Here is an 18,150-nt window from a genome sequence, read left to right on the forward strand (position 1 = left end):
GGACCATAAGCTGCCATTGTTGAAGACTGTGGTCTAACTATTATATTTTGATGCATTTTTAAATAGGGTCCTTCTACACATGTATTACTTTACTGGCTAAAAAAAGTGAACTTGCAAATGTATACCCATGCTGTCACCTTCACTCCTCTTTCACATTGCATCGATGAGGTTGTGCGAGACATTTCCGACACAGTTACCCATGCCAGTGGAACTGCTGTTCCTCTTTCTAGAGGCATGCTCCACCACCAGCCAGTCCCATGGTGGACCAAAGATGTCACAACAGCTATTTAAGCTCACCATAAGGCCCTGCAACGTCTCAGTCGGCATCCTCCAAAAGCTGCTCTCCTCACTTTCAAGCGACTCTATACTAATGCTCACTATCTTATGAAGTGCAATAAGGAGGAATACTTGGAGCACTACATCTCATCCTTGGGAACATAACCCTCTTTCTCACAGGTTTGAGCAAAGCTTTGTAGTTTTTTGGGCTGCCACGCTGTTCTGTGACTTGTCCTTCAGGGTAGCCTTTGGACCAATGTGTTGGTTCATGCTGAACACCCTGTGACCCACTTTGTGGCAGCACTGGCATCCTCTTCTTACCTGGCTACCTTTCAACACAGAAATAACAAGTTGAAGACATCCTCCTATGTTTCACCCCCCTGCCAAGCTGATTTATATAATGAACATTTCACACTAGGAGCTGCTCCTGGCTCTTGGTGCATCTCACTATAAGTCCCCAAGCCCTGATTCAGTTCAGATTCAACATGTGATTGTTACTCAGAAGCTACATCTACCCAGGCTCTTCAGCCATACTTGGCTCAAAAGTGTCTTCCTTCCACAATGGCATGATAGTATAAGCAACCCATTCCTTAAGCCAGGCCTTTCCCATGGTTCCCAATTCTCTTCTGCAAAAATGTGTGTCATGCATTTCTGTTATCAAACCATTGTCCATCTTGACCCAGAAATCTAAATGGGTATGCAGCACTTGGACATGGTTGCGCTGTCCAGTTTTTTGGCATCTGCTTTAATAAACGCTTACTTGCCTGCCCCATATTTATGAACCAGGGACTAGGTGCATACAGAGCTTCCTTTCCCACACGTCTTGGGGTGTGCATCATGCTACTCTTCATATTTACTGGTCCCTGGTCTTATCCCAACTGGACCATGGTTGCCAGGTTTATGGCTCAGTAGCACCTTTGAAACTGGTGGTAGACCCAGTCCATCACCGTTGCATTCAACTGGACGCTGGTGCCTTCTGGACTAGTGCCATAGATAGTCCACTTGCTGAAGTGGGAATCTTCCCCTTCAGCTTCGACGGTACCAACTGATGCTCACTTATGCAGTCACCACCTAACAGTTTTCTCAGCATCTACCTTATCAGCATTCTTTTTTCATACAAGGGGCATCAACCCCCTGACATGCATCTCAGGTTGGATTACCAGTTGGAATGTGCCTTGCAGCCCTCTGCCAGGACCTCTGCCTACCTCCTTAGAAAGCACACACTGTGTTTTTCCACACACCCCTCTGTGGTTTGTGCCAAGGCCAGGAACTAGAGCCAGTCTATTCCACAGTCCTAAAATTTCAGCCACCCCCCATGGCTTTTCAGCATCCTTTCCAGTGAGTTCTCCAAGGCAGTCAGTGCTACCATTATTTACACTGACAGGTCTAAAACCATGGATAGAAAGGGATAAGGTCTTACTTTTCCTGCTGGTCAGGAACAACATTTGTTATTGGGAACCAGTACTGTTCATGTGGTGGAGCTGATAGGCATTAACAAAGCCCTCATATTTATTAAATAAGCTTCCAGTAACCATGTTATAAATTACAGTGGCTCAGTTAGCAGTCTCCAGCCCACTAATCACCATTCCTCTTGTCAGCTTGCAGTATCTTCTATTGATGGCCGTCTCTCTAATGTTAGTTGTACTGTGTGGTCAGCTGCCTTTCTCTGGGTCCCAGGTCATTTGGTTATATCAGGGAATTAACTGGCCAACTATTGGACTAGATAAGCAATTACTCACCCCACATTTGCTTTGACAGTCCCAGGTGCAGATTTGCAGGTGCAAATAATGGATCTGCTCATTCAGAGATGGAACAACGTATAGCGTGTGTGTGTGTGTGTGTGTGTGTGTGTGTGTGTGTAATAGAGGGAAACATTCCACGTGGGAAAAATATATCTAAAAACAAAGATGATGTAACTTACCAAATGAAAGTATTGGTATGTTGATAGACACACACACACAAAATTCAAACTTTCGCAACCCACGGTTGCTTCATCAGGAAAGAGGGAAGGGGAGGGAAAGACGAAAGGATGTGGGTTTTAAGGGAGAGGGTAAGGAGTCATTCCAATCCCGGGAGCGGAAAGACTTACCTTAGGGGAAAAAAAGACAGGTATACACACACACACACACACACACACACACACACACACACACACACACACACACACGTTTGCTTGTGTCTGTATATGTGCGGATGGATGTGTGTGTGTGTGTGTGTGTGTGTGTGTGTGTGTGTGTGTGTGTGTGTACCTGTCCTTTTTTCCCCCTAAGGTAAGTCTTTCCGCTCCTGGGATTGGAATGACTCCTTACCCTCTGCCTTAAGCCCACATCCTTTCATTTTTCCCTCTCCTTGCCTTTTTCCGGATGAAGCAACCGTGGGTTGTTAAAGCTTGAATTTTGTGTTAATGTTTGTTTTTGTTTGTGTCTCTATCAACATACCAACGCTTTCGTTTGGTAAGTTACATCATCTTTGTTTTTAACTTACCAAATGAAAGCGTTAGTAAGTTAACAGAAACAAAAAACACACACACAAATTTCAAGCTTTTCCAACCCACGGTTGCTTCATCAGGAAAGAGGAAGGAGAGGGAAAGACGAAAGGATGTGGGTTTTAAGGGAAAGGGTAAGGAGTCATCCCAATCCTGCAATCCCGGGAGCGGAAAGACTTACCTTAGGGGAAAAAAGGCACAGGTATACACTCGCGCACACACACACACACACACACACACACATATCCATCCGCACATATACAGACACAAGCAGACATATATAAAGGCAAAGAGTTTGGGCAGAGATGTCAGTCGAGGCGGAAGTACAGAGGCAAAGATGTTGTTGAATGACTGGTGAGGTATGAATGGCGGTTCCCATCTCCAGAGTTCTGATAGGTTGGTGTTAGTGGGAAGTATCCAGATAACCCGGACGGTGTAACACTGTGCCAAGATGTGCTGGCCGTGCACCAAGGCATGTTTAGCCACAGGGTGATCCTCATTACCAACAAACACTGTCTGCCTGTGTCCATTCATGCGAATGGACAGTTTGTTGCTGGTCATTCCCACATAGAATGCGTCACAGTGTAGGCAGGTCAGTTGGTAGATCACGTGGGTGCTTTCACACGTGGCTCCGCCTTTGATCGTGTACACCTTCCGGGTTACAGGACTGGAGTAGGTAGTGGTGGAACGGTGCATGGGACAGGTTTTACACCGGAGGCGGTTACAAGGGTAGGAGTCAGAGGGTAAGGAAGGTGGTTTGGGGATTTCATAGGGATGAACCAAGAGGTAACAAAGGTTAGGTGGACGGCGGAAAGACACTCTTGGTGGAGTGGGGAGGATTTCATGAAGGATGAATCTCATTTCAGGGCAGGATTTGAGGAAGTTGTATCCCTGCTGGAGAGGCACAGTCAGAGTCTGATCGAGTCCTGGAAAGTATCCTGTCACAAGTGGGGCACTTTTGGGGTTCTTCTGTGGGAGGTTCTGGGTTTGGGGGGATGAGGAAGTGGCTGTGGTTATTTGCTTCTGTACCAGGTCGGGAGGGTAGTTGCGGGATGCGAAAGCTGTTGTCAGGATGTTGGTGTAATGGTTCAGGGATTCAAGACTGGAGCAGATTCGTTTGCTATGAAGACCTAGGGTGTAGGGAAGGGACCGTTTGATATGGAATGGGTGGCAGCTGGGCAGCTGTCATAAGGGAGGTACTGTTGCTTGTTGGTGGGTTTGATGTGGACGGATGTGTGAAGCTGGCCATTGGACAGGTGGAGGTCAACGTCGAGGAAAGTGGCATGGGATTTGGAGTAGGACCAGGTGAATCTGATGGAACCAAAGGAGTTGAGGTTGGAGCGGACATTCTGGAGTTCTTCTTCACTGTAAGTCCAGATCATGAAGATGTCATCAATAAATCTGTACCAAACTTTGGGTTGGCAGGCCTGGGTAACCAAGAAGGCTTTCTCTAGGTGACCCATAAATAGGTTGGCGTATGAAGGGGCCATCCTGGTACCCATGGCTGTTCCCTTTAATTGTTGGTATGTCTGGCTTTTGAAAGTGAAGAAGTTGTGGGTCAGGATGAAGCTGGCTAAGGTAATGAGGAAAGAGGTTTTAGGTAGGGTGGCAGGTGATCGGCGTGAAAGGAAGTGCTCCATCGCAGCGAGGCCCTGGACGTGCGGGATATTTGTGTACAAGGAAGTGGCATCAATGGTTACAAGGATGGTTTCCGGGGGAAACAGATTGGGTAAGGATTCCAGGCATTCGAGAAAGTGGTTGGTGTCTTTGATGAAGGATGGGAGACTGCATGTAATGGGTTGAAGGTGTTTATCTACATAGGCAGAGATATGTTCTGTGGGGGCTTGGTAACCAGCTACAATGGGGTGGCCGGGATGATTGGGTTTGTGAATTGTAGGAAGTTGGTAGGAGGTAGGGGTGTGGGGTGTTGGTGGGGTCAGGAGGTTGATGGAGTCAGGTGAAAGGTTTTGTAAGGGGGCCTAAGGTTCTGAGGATTCCTTGAAGCTCCGTCTGGACATCAGGATTGGGATTACCTTGGCAAACTCCGTATGTAGAGTTGTCTGAAAGCTGATGCAATCCCTCGGCCACATACTCCCGACGATCAAGTAGCATGGTCGTGGAACCCTTGTCCGCCAGAAGAATGACGATGGATCGGTCGGCCTTCAGATCTCGGATAGCCCGGGCTTCAGCTGTGGTGATGTTGGGAGTAGGATTAGGTTTTTCAAGAAGGATTGAGAGGCAAGGCAGGAATTGAGAAATTCCTGGAAGGTTTGGAGGAGGGTGATTTTGAGGAAGAGGAGGTGGGTCCCGCTGTGACGGAGGACAGAACTGTTCCAGGTGGGGTTCAATTTGGATAGTGTCTTGGGGAGTTAGATCATTAGGAGTAGGATCAGGATTATTTTTCTTCGTGGCAAGGTGATATTTTCAGCAGAGAGTACGAGTGTAGGACAGTAAATCTTTGATGAGAGCTGTTTGGTTGAATCTGGGAGTAGGGCTGAAGGTGAGGCCTTTGGATGGGACAGAGGTTTCGGATTGGGAGAGAGGTTTGGAGGAAAGGTTAACTACTGAATTGGGGTGTTGTGGTTCCAGATTGTGTTGATTAGAATTTTGAGGTTTTGGGGGGAGTGGAGCTGGAAGTGGGAGATTGAGTAGATGGAAGAGACTGAAAGCTGACGCAGTCCCTCACCCACATACTCCAGACGATCAAGTACCACGGTCGTGGAACCCTTGTCCGCCAGAATAATGACGATGGAACGGTGAGGCTTCAGGTCACGGATAGCCTGGGCTTCAGCTTCACTTTCGAAGGCCAGACATACCAACAATTAAAGGGAACAGCTATAGGTACCAGGATGGCCCCCTCGTATGCCAACCTATTTATGGGTCGCTTAGAGGAAGCCTTCTTGGTTACCCAGGCCTGCCAACCCAAAGTTTGGTACAGATTTATTGATGACATCTTCATGATCTGGACTCACAGTGAAGAACTCCAGAATGTCCGCTCCAACCTCAACTCCTTTGGTTCCATCAGATTCACCTGGTCCTACTCCAAATCCCATGCCACTTTCCTTGACGTTGACCTCCATCTGTCCAATGGCCAGCTTCACACATCCGTCCACATCAAACCCACCAACAAGCAACAGTACCTCCTCTATGACAGCTGCCCAGCTGCCACCCATTCCATATCAAACTGTCCCTTCCCTACAGCCTAGGTCTTCATGGCAAACGAATCTGCTCCAGTCCTGAATCCCTGAAGCATTACACCAACAACCTGAAAACAGCTTTCGCATCCCGCAACTACCCTCCCGACCTGGTACAGAAGCAAATAACCAGAGCCACTTCCTAATCCCCCCAAACCCAGAACCTCCCACAGAGGAACCCCAAAAGTGCCCCACTTGTGACAGGATACTTTCCGGGACTCGATCAGACTCTGAATGTGGCTCTCCAGCAGGGATACAACTTCCTCAAATCCTGCCCTGAAATGAGATTCATCCTTCATGAAATCCTCCCCACTCCACCAAGAGTGTCTTTCCGCCGTCCACCTAACCTTCGTAACCTCTTGGTTCATCCCTATGAAATCCCCAAACCACCTTCCCTACCCTCTGGCTCCTACCCTTGTAACTGCCTCCGGTGTAAAACTTGTCCCAAGCACCCTCCCACCACTACCTACTCCAGTCCTGTAACCCGGAAGGTGTACACGATCAAAGGCGGAGCCACGTGTGAAAGCACCCACGTGATTTACTAACTGACCTACCTACACTGTGAAGCTTTCTATGTGGGAATGACCAGCAACAAACTGTCCATTCGCATGAACGGACACAGGCAGACAGTGTTTGTTAGTAATGAGGATCACCCTGTGGCTAAAAATGCCATGGTGCACGGCCAGCACATCTTGGCACAGTGTTACACCGTCCGGGTTATCTGGATACTTCCCACTGACACCAACGTATCCGAACTCTGGAGATGGGAACTTGCCCTTCAATATATCCTCTCTTCCCGTTACCCACCAGGCCTCAACCTCCACTAATTTCAAGTTGCCGCCGCTCATACCTCACCTGTCATTCAACAACATCTTTGCCTGTGTACTTCCGCCTCGACTGACATCTCTGCCCAAACTCTTTGCCTTTATATATGTCTGCTTGTGTCTGTATATGTGCGGATGGATATGTGTGTGTGTGTGTGTGTGTGTGGGCGCGCGCGCGAGTGTATACCTGTCCCTTTTTCCCCCTAAGGTAAGTCTTTCCACTCCTGGGATTGTAGGATTGGAATGACTCCTTACCCTCTCCCTTAAAACCCACATCCTTTCGTCTTTCCCTCTCCTTCCCTCTTTCCTGCTGAGGCAACAGTTTGTTGCGAAAGCTTGAATTTTGTGTGTATGGTTGTGTGTCTATCGACATGCCAGCGCTTTCGTTTGGTAAGTCGCATCATCTTTGTTTTTAGATATATATTTCCTACGTGGAATGTTTCCCTCTATTATAACCGTGTATATATATATATATATATATATATATATATATATATATATATATATATATATATAGTTATAATAGAGGGAAACATTCCATGTAGGAAATATATATCTAAAAACAAAGATGATGTGACTTACCAAATGAAAGTGCTGGCAGGTCGACAGACACACAAACAAACACAAACATACACACAAAATTCAAGCTTTCGCAACAAACTGTTGCCTCATCAGGAAAGAGGGAAGGAGAGGGAAAGACGAAAGGATGTGGGTTTTAAGGGAGAGGGTAAGGAGTCATTCCAATCCCGGGAGCGGAAAGACTTACCTTAGGGGGAAAAAAGGACGGGTATACACTCGCACACACACACATATCCATCCACACATATACAGACACAAGCAGACATGCTTGTGTCTGTATATGTGTGGATGGATATGTGTGTGTGTGCGAGTGTATACCCGTCCTTTTTTCCCCCTCCTCTCCCTTAAAACCCACATCCTTTCGTCTTTCCCTCTCCTTCCCTCTTTCCTGATGAGGCAACAGTTTGTTGCGAAAGCTTGAATTTTGTGTGTATGTTTGTGTTTGTTTGTTTGTGTGTCTGTCGACCTGCCAGCACTTTCATTTGGTAAGTCACATCATCTTTGTTTTTATATATATATATATATATATATATATATATGAATATAATAGAGGGAAACATTCCACGTGGGAAAAATATATCTAAAAAGAAAGATGATGAAACTTACCAAACAAAAGCGCTGGCAGGTCGATAGACACACAAACAAACACAAACATACACACAAAATTCTAGCTTTCGCAACCAATGGTTGCCTCGTCAGGAAAGAGGGAAGGAGAAGGAAAGACAAAAGGATATGGGTTTTAAGGGAGAGGGTAAGGAGTCATTCCAATCCCGGGAGCGGAAAGACTTACCTTAGGGGGAAAAAAGGACAGGTATACACTCGCACACACACACATATCCATCCACACATACACAGACACAAGCAGACATTTGTAAAGCTTTACAAATGTCTGCTTGTGTCTGTGTATGTGTGGATGGATATGTGTGTGTGTGCGAGAGGGAGAGGGTAAGGAGTCATTCCAATCCCGGGAGCGGAAAGACTTACCTTAGGGGGAAAAAAGGACAGGTATACACTCGCACACACACACATATCCATCCACACATACACAGACACAAGCAGACATTTGTAAAGCTTTACAAATGTCTGCTTGTGTCTGTGTATGTGTGGATGGATATGTGTGTGTGTGCGAGTGTATACCTGTCCTTTTTTCCCCCTAAGGTAAGTCTTTCCGCTCCCGGGATTGGAATGACTCCTTACCCTCTCCCTTAAAACCCATATCCTTTTGTCTTTCCTTCTCCTTCCCTCTTTCCTGACGAGGCAACCATTGGTTGCGAAAGCTAGAATTTTGTGTGTATGTTTGTGTTTGTTTGTGTGTCTATCGACCTGCCAGCGCTTTTGTTTGGTAAGTTTCATCATCTTTCTTTTTAGATATATATATATATATATATATATATATATATATATATATATATATATATATATATATATAAAAAATCTTTTTTCATATGTGTGTGTTGTGCACTTGACACGTTCCATATCATAACAGCTACAGTACTGTGCGATTGATCAAGGAAACATGCAACCAAATATCTAACTAACTATCAACTGCAATGGCGACCATGCCACCTCCTCCAGAGATTGTCACGTGTGTCTTGATGAGCAGGCCATCCATAATATCCAGGTAAAGGAAAAGGTGCCTTACCTGGTCACTGAAGTTTCTGGCTAGTCAGAAACCCTGCATTCCACCATCCAACACTACAGTATTGTTCATGCTACATCTTGCTCCACGAAGAACATAGCCACACAGGCATGTGACCTTGAATCCAGCACCATGGTTGTGAAATCGCCCAGAGTCATGGCAGCATCCCTGTCTCCTCCTCCAGTTGTGCAACAAACCACCAGGCGTTTGCCTCAGGAGGTGAAGTCACCTGCTACACAACTGGCAGGCCAGAAACAAAAGGAATACTCCCAAAAAAATTTCCTTTGTCCCTCCAGTCAACAAACATCTGGATCTTCCTCTGCCAACTGTAAAGGCTCCAAGAAGTTAAACAAAGGCAAATGGTCTTCTCCTTTGCTGACTCAGAGATCCTCTTTGACAGTGTCGTCATGTGGTGCCCTCGCCTGGCCAACCTCCCTGCCACTGGTGCACCACCAACCATTTTTCTGCTCTGGACTCCACAGACCTACATAAGGAGAATGCTGATGCCTCTGTAGATTTCATGGAGCAGGATCCTCCAGCCTCTGCACCCTGTAGCAGTGCATCTTTGAAGGCTGAGATGACTCCCCTTCATTTTTTCCCTCCAGTCCTTTCCTCGTCATGACTCCTGCAGTAGAACGTTCATGGCTTTCGATCTAACAAAGAGGACTTACCGCAGCTCTTAGAATCGCAACATCCTCTTGTTTTCTGCCTCCAAGAAACAAAATTGCATCCTCATGACCACTTTGAGCTCTCGCATTTCTTCCCAGTCTGCTTTGAACTTACCCACAAGGACAGCATTCCATCTCATGGGGGTCGTGCTGCTCATCCGGGATGATGATCATAGTCAACCCTTCTCCCTGACTACCCAATTTCGAGCTGTTGCAGTCCGCATTTTCCTTATTCACTTGACCTTTTCCCTTTGTACTGTTTACATCCCTCCATAATTCGATGTAAGCAGGGCAGACATCCTCAAGCTTATTGGGCAACTCCCTCAACCCTTTGTGCTGCTCAATGACTTTAATGCACACCATGCCCTTTGTGGTTCTGCCAAAACCTTTCAGAGAGGTGCCGTCTTGGCTGATCTTTTCAATCAACTTAACCTCATGTGCCTTAACACGGGAGCACTCGCATTCCTTTCAGACTCCACTCACACCTATTCCCATTTGGACCTATCCTTCTGCACTACCCAGCTTGCCCATAGTCTCGAGTGGTCTTCTCTCTCTGACACGTACTCGAGTGACCATTTCCTGTGTGCTATCTGATGGCGACTCCTAACCCAGCTACATGCACACACAAATGGCAGCTTTCTAGGGCCGACTGGAGGCTTTACTCCTTCCTGGTGATCTTTGACAAACAACATTTCCCCATTTATGATGACCAGGTAGAATATCTTACAAACATTGTCCTTACAGCCACAGATTTCTTGCACTTTCTCTTTACCACACTATGTCCTAGCAATAAGGTAAAGAACATTCAATCTTTAGTTCAGAACCTCTGTTTCTCTATGTTGTATTTTATGGACCTTTCTCCAAGTCTGTGTTTTTAGCTGTCTTTGCTTCAGTCGATTGGGCGTAATGTGTAGCCATTTTTAATTCCTTTTATCGTCTTCATGTTTTACATCCTGACACGGGTGCATATGACCCTAGTTGTTTTCGCAGCCTAAAATAAACCAAAACAAAACATAAATTCACACTATCAAGGCACACCACCTTCCATTCCTCCGCAGGAATCTACTGTCCTATGTCATCTCTGCACTGATTGTACCAATACCCATAGTTTTATTTTATGTAACAAGCCACCCCCGCTGTGTGGTTGTGAGGCCTTACAGCAGGCAGTAGCTCTTATCCTGGTGCAATGCCTTCCCCCCCACCCCTCCCTCTTTGTGGCTTTTCATGCTAAGTGTAGTCTTACAAATTCTTTGCCTCTAGTATTGGCAGATGAGTCACAGACAGTTGCTGCTTCTCTGTTTTCTTCATGAATGTGGTTTTTATTCTCGGGTATAAAGTTTTGAACTACCTTCATGGCAGAGGCAGGATGTTTCGTGTTAGAGCGTCTCACACTACACGCTGGGTCTAGAGGGACCCTCGATCCTACTTCTTTTATCAGCTGCCTCTTTCAGCCCTTTTTTCCTGTGTTTTAATTGCTTTTTGATGTGATTTCCCTTTTTTTCTGCCATATCCTACTTTCCATTTTAGGGGTTGCACTCTGTTGAGTAGTGGGTGCTGTTAAACGCCTCGACAGTAATGAATCAGAGGTAGGATGGCTGGGAATGGGTCAGCCCCCATCATATGCAGAGCCCTGGGGATACCGACTTGCTTACATATCTACTTCTCTCATGTTGTTGTTGTGGTCTTCAGTCCTGAGGCTGGTTTGATGCAGCTCTCCATGCTAATCTATCCTGTGCAAGCTCCTTCATCTGCCAGTACCGACTGCAACCTACACCCTTCTGAATCTGCTTAGTGTATTCATCTCTTGGTCTCCCTCTACGATTTTTACCCTCCACGCTGCCCTCCAATACTAAACTGGTGATCCCTTGATGCCTCAGAACATGTCCTACCAACCGATCCCTTCTTCTGGTCAAGTTGTGCCACAAACTTCTCTTCTCCCCAATCCTATTCAATACTTCCTCATTAGTTATGTGATCTACCCACCTAATCTTCAACATTCTTCTGTAGCACCACATTTTGAAAGCTTCTATTCTCTTCTTGTCCAAACTATTTATTGTCAGTGTTTCACTTCCATACATGGCTACACTCCATACAAATACTTCCAGAAATGACTTCCTGACACTTAAATCTATTCGATGTTAACAGATTTCTCTTCTTCAGAAACGCTTTCCTTCCCATTGTCAGTCTACATTTTATATCCTCTCTACTTCGACCATCATCAGTTATTTTGCTCCCCATACAGCAAAACTCCTTTGCTACTCTAAGTATCTCATTTCCTAATCTAATTTCCTCCCCATCACCCGACTTAATTCGACTACATTCCATTACCCTCGCTTTGCTTTTGTTGCTGTTCATCTTATATCCTCCTTTCAAGACACTGTCCATTCCGTTCAACTGCTCTTCCAAGTCCTTTGCTGTCTCTGACAGAATTACAATGTCATCGGCGAACCTCAAAAGTTTTTATTTCTTCTCCCTGCATTTTAATACCTACTCCAAATTTTTCTTTTGTTTCCTTCACTGCTTGCTCAGTATACAGATTGAATAACATCGGGGAGAGCCTACAACCCTGTCTCACTCCCTTCCCAACCACTGCTTCCCTTTCATGCCCCTCGACTCTTATAACTGCCATCTGGTTTCGGTGCAAATTGTAAATAGCCTTTTGCTCCCTGTGTTTTACCCCTGCCACCTTCAGAATTTGAAAGAGAGTATTCCAGTCAACATTGTCAAAAGCTTTCTCTAAGTCCACAAATGCTAGGAATGTAGGTTTGCCTTTCCTTAATCTTTCTTCTAAGATAAGTCGTGAGGTCAGTATTGCCTCACGTGTTCCAACATTTCTATGGAATCCAAACTGATCTTCCCCGAGGTCGGCTTCTATTGGTTTTTCCATTCATCTGTAAATAATTCGCGTTAATATTTTGCAGCTGTGACTTATTAAACTGATAGTTCGGTAATTTTCACATCTGTCAACACCTGCTTTCTTTGGGATTGGAATTATTACATTCTTCTTGAAGTCTGAGGGTATTTCGCCTGTCTCGTACATCTTGTTCCGAGTTTTGTCAGGACTGGCTCTCCCAAGGCCATCAGTAGTTCTAATGGAATGTTGTCTATTCCCGGGGCCTTGTTTCGACTCAAGTCTTTCAGTGCTCTGTCAAACTCTTCACACAGTATCGTTTCTCCCATTTCATCTTCATCTACGTCCTCTTCCATTTCCGTAATATTGTCCTCAAGTACATCACCCTTGTATAGACCCTCTACATACTCCTTCCACCTCTCTGCTTTCCCTTCTTTGCTTAGAACTGGGTTTCCATCTGAGCTCTTGATATTCATACAAGTGGCTCTCTTTTCTCCAAAGGTCTCTTTAATTTTCCTTAGGCTGTATCTATCTTACCCCTAGTGAGATAAGCCTCTACATCCTTACTTCTCTCATATTATTCTTTAATTGATGGTCTGTTACACTCTCAGCCTTCTCACTTTTACTGTTCCGAATCTCCCAGCTAGGAAGCATACTGTACTCTGTAACTGTTTTCGCCTTTGGATCTCTCACTTGCTCTCACCTACAAACTGGTCTGATCCATATACATCTCGGTAAATCATTTCTCAGCTTTGGCATCATTATTGCCTTCAGTGCCTGAATTTTATTGCTCTTACATACTTTCATCACCAGAACATGTTCCTGGTAGACGTCAATATCTCCAGATAACTACCCATGGGGTGAGGGACTGATGACCTTGCTGTTTAGTCCTTTAACCCCCATCCAACCAACTTTCTAGACAACTTCTGTATAGTGAAGTGAGTACAGGTAGAAGGTATTGTGATGCTCCTCTAAAACACTTTAAGGGTCAATTCACGAACAACCTAAAGAATCTAAACATTGACCCTAGTAACTGGTGCACCACAGCAGATTTTGCTCATTGGTCCACAACTATTTCACCTGCTGTTTTACATTTTTAGTGGAACAATAAAGACTTGAAAAGAGATATGTCAGAGATGCAAACTTTGCCAAATCCAGCCATGCCCTCCATTCTCTATTATGTGTAATCTGTGTGGCCACATGTTTCATGCTAGGATTGGTCTGCTAAGTCAGCAAAGACACCTTCACACTTGAACTGTGATGCAATAAAGAAAATACAGGAAATAAATGAAAACAATGATATGAGTATTAGTCAGTGATGACTTGTGACTTAAGGTCAGTCATAAAGTTATATGTCATCATTTTTTCCTCTCTCAAGACAATGAAAGAATAAGTAGAAATGACTCTAAAACTCAAAAAAGTAATGAACATACAAAAAATAGTGCCACATACCTGTCGTGTGCCTAAAGGGACCAGCAACCCTCAGACACTGAAGAATCTAAGTTTTCCATCTGTACAAGGCGTTGCCTCCCTGGACTGCATTGACCACAACAAGGAAGACAGATGGCAGAACAAGCACTACCAGAGGTCCTCCATGCCAGGGGCTTATTTCCCCTGTCATGTTGTATGAGGAACTGGATCGGCATGAATTACTATGCACCCCGGCTATATTGGGCAGCGCAAGCCACCACATCAGCAGTTCACTCCACCGGAGCCCATCAGTCAGGGCCTGGTCAGAAGCCACCACAGTGGGAGCTAAGACTTTCCAGCAAAATTCCGAGACATACCTGTCGGCCAACTACGCCAAATGCTCAAACTCCGTTTTTAGGGATTATCAGTGGCATAGTCTTCATGTCCCACTACTTTATTCACTGTGTGTTCCAGGCTTATGCCTTATTTTTTATTGAGAACAGTTTTCCTTTGTTATTAAATCTCTCTACTGTGGCTGTAATAAGCCCTTGTTTTTGTTTACCTGTGCTGTACTATTGCTTATCAAGAGTCTCCTTGTGGGAGATATAGCAGATAGTAAATTGTAGAGAGAGGGAGAGATATGTGACATGAATTGAAAAATGTTCGTTTATGCAAGAAATGTAAATATTGTAGTGTCAGTATGGTAGTGTTCGGTCAAGGTGTTCACACTTTCCATTCCTGTCAGTAAACTTTGAAATGTTCTTGAATCGGCTAACTGTTTCAACGAGAGATGTTTCCTGTATGTGATTTGATTGCCACCATAGGAGACACCAAGATTAGGTTATACTCGACTACTTTGGTTTGTTGTCCTTGGAGTGCTGTATATCACCACTGTTTGACAATTCATTAACATAAATACATATATGCTAACCCTTCCAGAGCAGTTTTTTAATCATCAATCAGACAATTTAATAGTGCTTTAAAATCTAAAGGATTTTCCCAGAGTCAATGTTGCCAACACCCAGGTAGGTCAATAGATTTGAAATTTAGATTTTTGTGCACTCTTTCTTTATTAAATCCATTGTAAATTGTGGCCACCTACATTCTTAACTATTTTTTTTTTTTAAAGAAAATCTCTATCTCCCTGTTAACAATAATCTAGATCATGAAAATAAAGCACTGTCTCTAAAACCTGCTGAATTATTGTATTTCAGGCTCTTGTGCACAGGTACTATAGAGGAGAAAATATTCCAGCGCCAAGCTCATAAGAAAGCTCTGAGCTCCTGTGTTGTGGACAATGAAGAGGATGTGGCCAGGCACTTCAGTCTTTCGGACCTGCGTGATCTTTTCCGACTTGAAAATGGAACACTCAGTGACACCCATGATAAATTTAAGTGCACACGCTGTGTCAATCGTATTCAAGTGCGGCCTCCACCAGAGGGCACAGACTGCACATCAGATCTTTCACAATGGAATCACTGTGCTGAGAAGCGCACTCTTGTTGACACTGTCCTCAAACAATGTTGGGATGCCGGTGTGTCATTTGTTTTTCATCATCGCTCACATGAGCAAAAAGCTGTTCCTTGATTTTCAGTATTCTTTTAATCTCTACAGAAACCATGTGAAGTCTGCATTATATGTTAGATGTCTTTATTTGTTTTCACCCCAACTAGTTTAAAATGTTCTGTGCAAATATATTTATTACTTCTTTATGTTGAGAGTGCTGGTGCATGAGAAGCAGCACACCCCTCTACAGAGTGTATGGTTTCTATATAAAGAAATAAATATGATTATATCTAAAAACAAAGATGATGTGACTTACCAAATGAAAGTGCTACAGGTCGACAGACACACAAACAAACACAAACATACACACAAAATTCAAGCTTTCGCAACAAACTGTTGCCTCATCAGGAAAGAGGGAAGGAGAGGGAAAGACGAAAGGAAGTGGGTTTTAAGGGAGAGGGTAAGGATTCATTCCAATCCCGGGAGCGGAAAGACTTACCTTAGGGGGAAAAAAGGACGGGTATACACTCACAGACACAAGCAGACATATTTAAAGACAAAGAGTTTGGGCAGAGATGTCAGTCGAGGCAAAGATGTTGTTGAATGACAGGTGAGGTATGAGTGGCGGCAACTTGAAATTAGCGGAGATTGAGGCCTGGTGGATAACAGGAAGAGAGGATGTATTGAAGAGCAAGTTCCCATCTCCGGAGTTCGGATAGGTTGGTGTTAGTGGGAAGTATCCAGATAACCCGGACGGTGTAACACTGTGCCAAGATGTGCTGGCCTTGCACCAAGGCATGTTTAGCCACAGGGTGATCCTCATTACCAACAAACACTGTCTGCCTGTGTCCATTCATGCGAATGGACAGTTTGTTGCTGGTCATTCCCACATAGAATGCGTCACAGTGTAGGCAGGTCAGTTGGTAGATCACGTGGGTGCTTTCACACGTGGCTCTGCCTTTGATCGTGCACACCTTTCGGGTTACAGGACTGGAGTAGGTGGTGGTGGGAGGGTGCATGGGACAGGTTTTACACCGGGGGCGGTTACAAGGGTAGGAGCCAGAGGGTAGGGAAGGTGGTTTGGGGATTTCATAGAGATGAACTAAGAGGTTACGAAGGTTAGGTGGACGGCAGAAAGACACTCTTGGTGGAGTGGGGAGGATTTCATGAAGGATGGATCTCATTTCAGGGCAGGATTTGAGGAAGTCGTATCCCTGCTGGAGAGCCACAGTCAGAATCTGATCCAGTCCCGGAAAGTATCCTGTCACAAGTGGGGCACTTTTGTGGTTCTTCTGTGGGAGGTTCTGGGTTTGAGAGGATGAGGAAATGGCTCTGGTTATTTGCTTCTGTACCAGGTCGGGAGGGCAGTTGCGGGATGCGAAAGCTGTTGTCAGGTTGTTGGTGTAATGCTTCAGGGATTCAGGACTGGAGCAGATTCGTTTGCCACGAAGACCTAGGCTGTAGGGAAGGGACCGTTTGATGTGGAATGGGTGGCAGCTGTCGTAATGGAGGTACTGTTGCTTGTTGGTGAGTTTGATGTGGATGGACGTGTGAAGCTGGCCATTGGAGAGGTGGAGGTCAACATCAAGGAAAGTGGCATGGGATTTGGAGTAGGACCAGGTGAATCTGATGGAACCAAAGGAGTTGAGGTTGGAGAGGAAATTCTGGAGTCCTTCTTCACTGTGAGTCCAGATCATGAAGATGTCATCAATAAATCTGTACCAAACTTTGGGTTGGCAGGCCTGGGTAACCAAGAAGGCTTCCTCTAAGCGACCCATGAATAGATTGGCGTACGAAGGGGCCATCCTGGTACCCATGGCTGTTCCCTTTAATTGTTGGTATGTCTGGCCTTCAAAAGTGAAGAAGTTGTGGGTCAGGATGAAGCTGGCTAAGGTAATGAGGAAAGAGGTTTTAGGTAGGGTGGCAGGTGATCGGCGTGAAAGGAAGTGCTCCATCGCAGCGAGGCCCTGGACGTGCGGGATATTTGTGTATAAGGAAGTGGCATCAATGGTTACAAGAATGGTTTCTGGGGGTAACGGATTGGGTAAGGATTCCAGGCGTTTGAGAAAGTAATTGGTGTCTTTGATGAAGGATGGGAGACTGCACGTAATGGGTTGAAGGTGTTGATCTACGCTGGCAGAGATACGTTCTGTGGGGGCTTGGTAACCAGCTACAATGGGGCGGCCGGGATGATTGGGTTTGTGAATTTTAGGAAGAAGGTAGAAGGTAGGGGTGCGGGGTGTCGGTGGGGTCAGGAGGTTGATGGATTCAGGTGAAAGGTTTTGTAGGGGGCCTAAGGTTCTGAGGATTCCTTGAAGCTCCGCCTGGACATCAGGAATGGGATTACCTTGGCAAACTTTGTATGTGGTGTTGTCCGAAAGCTGACGCAGTCCCTCAGCCACATACTCCCGATGATCAAGTACCACGGTCGTACAACCCTTGTCCGCCGGAAGAATGACGATGGACCGGGCAGCCTTCAGATCACGGATAGCCTGGGCTTCAGCAGTGGTGATGTTGGGAGTAGGATTAAGGTTTTTTAAAAAGGATTGAGAGGCAAGGCTGGAAGTCAGAAATTCCTGGAAGGTTTGGAGAGGGTGATTTTGAGGAAGAGGAGGTGGGTCTCGCTGTGACAGAGGACGGAACTGTTCCAGGCTGGGTTCAATTTGGATAGTGTCTTGGGGAGTTGGATCATTAGGGGTAGGATTAGGATCATTTTTC

General features: G+C 45.3%; 1 protein-coding gene and 1 long non-coding RNA gene across 2 annotated transcripts in view; one reads left to right on the plus strand and one right to left on the minus strand.

The window, feature by feature from the left end:
* The window catches only part of LOC124804622 (DNA repair and recombination protein RAD54-like), a 40,389-nt gene extending 24,691 nt beyond the window's left edge, over nt 1–15,698 (plus strand). Inside the window, exon 4 of the mRNA XM_047264828.1 lies at nt 15,141–15,698. Within this exon, the coding sequence (XP_047120784.1) occupies nt 15,141–15,513 (373 nt within the window). The 3' untranslated portion in view covers nt 15,514–15,698. The remainder of the gene's footprint in view (nt 1–15,140) is intronic.
* Nucleotides 1–18,150, minus strand: part of LOC124804624 — a 55,922-nt gene that overhangs the window by 7,912 nt on the left and 29,860 nt on the right. The gene's annotated exons all lie outside the window — the stretch shown is intronic.

The sequence above is a fragment of the Schistocerca piceifrons genome, chromosome 7 (assembly GCF_021461385.2).
Source record: "Schistocerca piceifrons isolate TAMUIC-IGC-003096 chromosome 7, iqSchPice1.1, whole genome shotgun sequence".
Taxonomy (NCBI): domain Eukaryota; kingdom Metazoa; phylum Arthropoda; class Insecta; order Orthoptera; family Acrididae; genus Schistocerca; species Schistocerca piceifrons.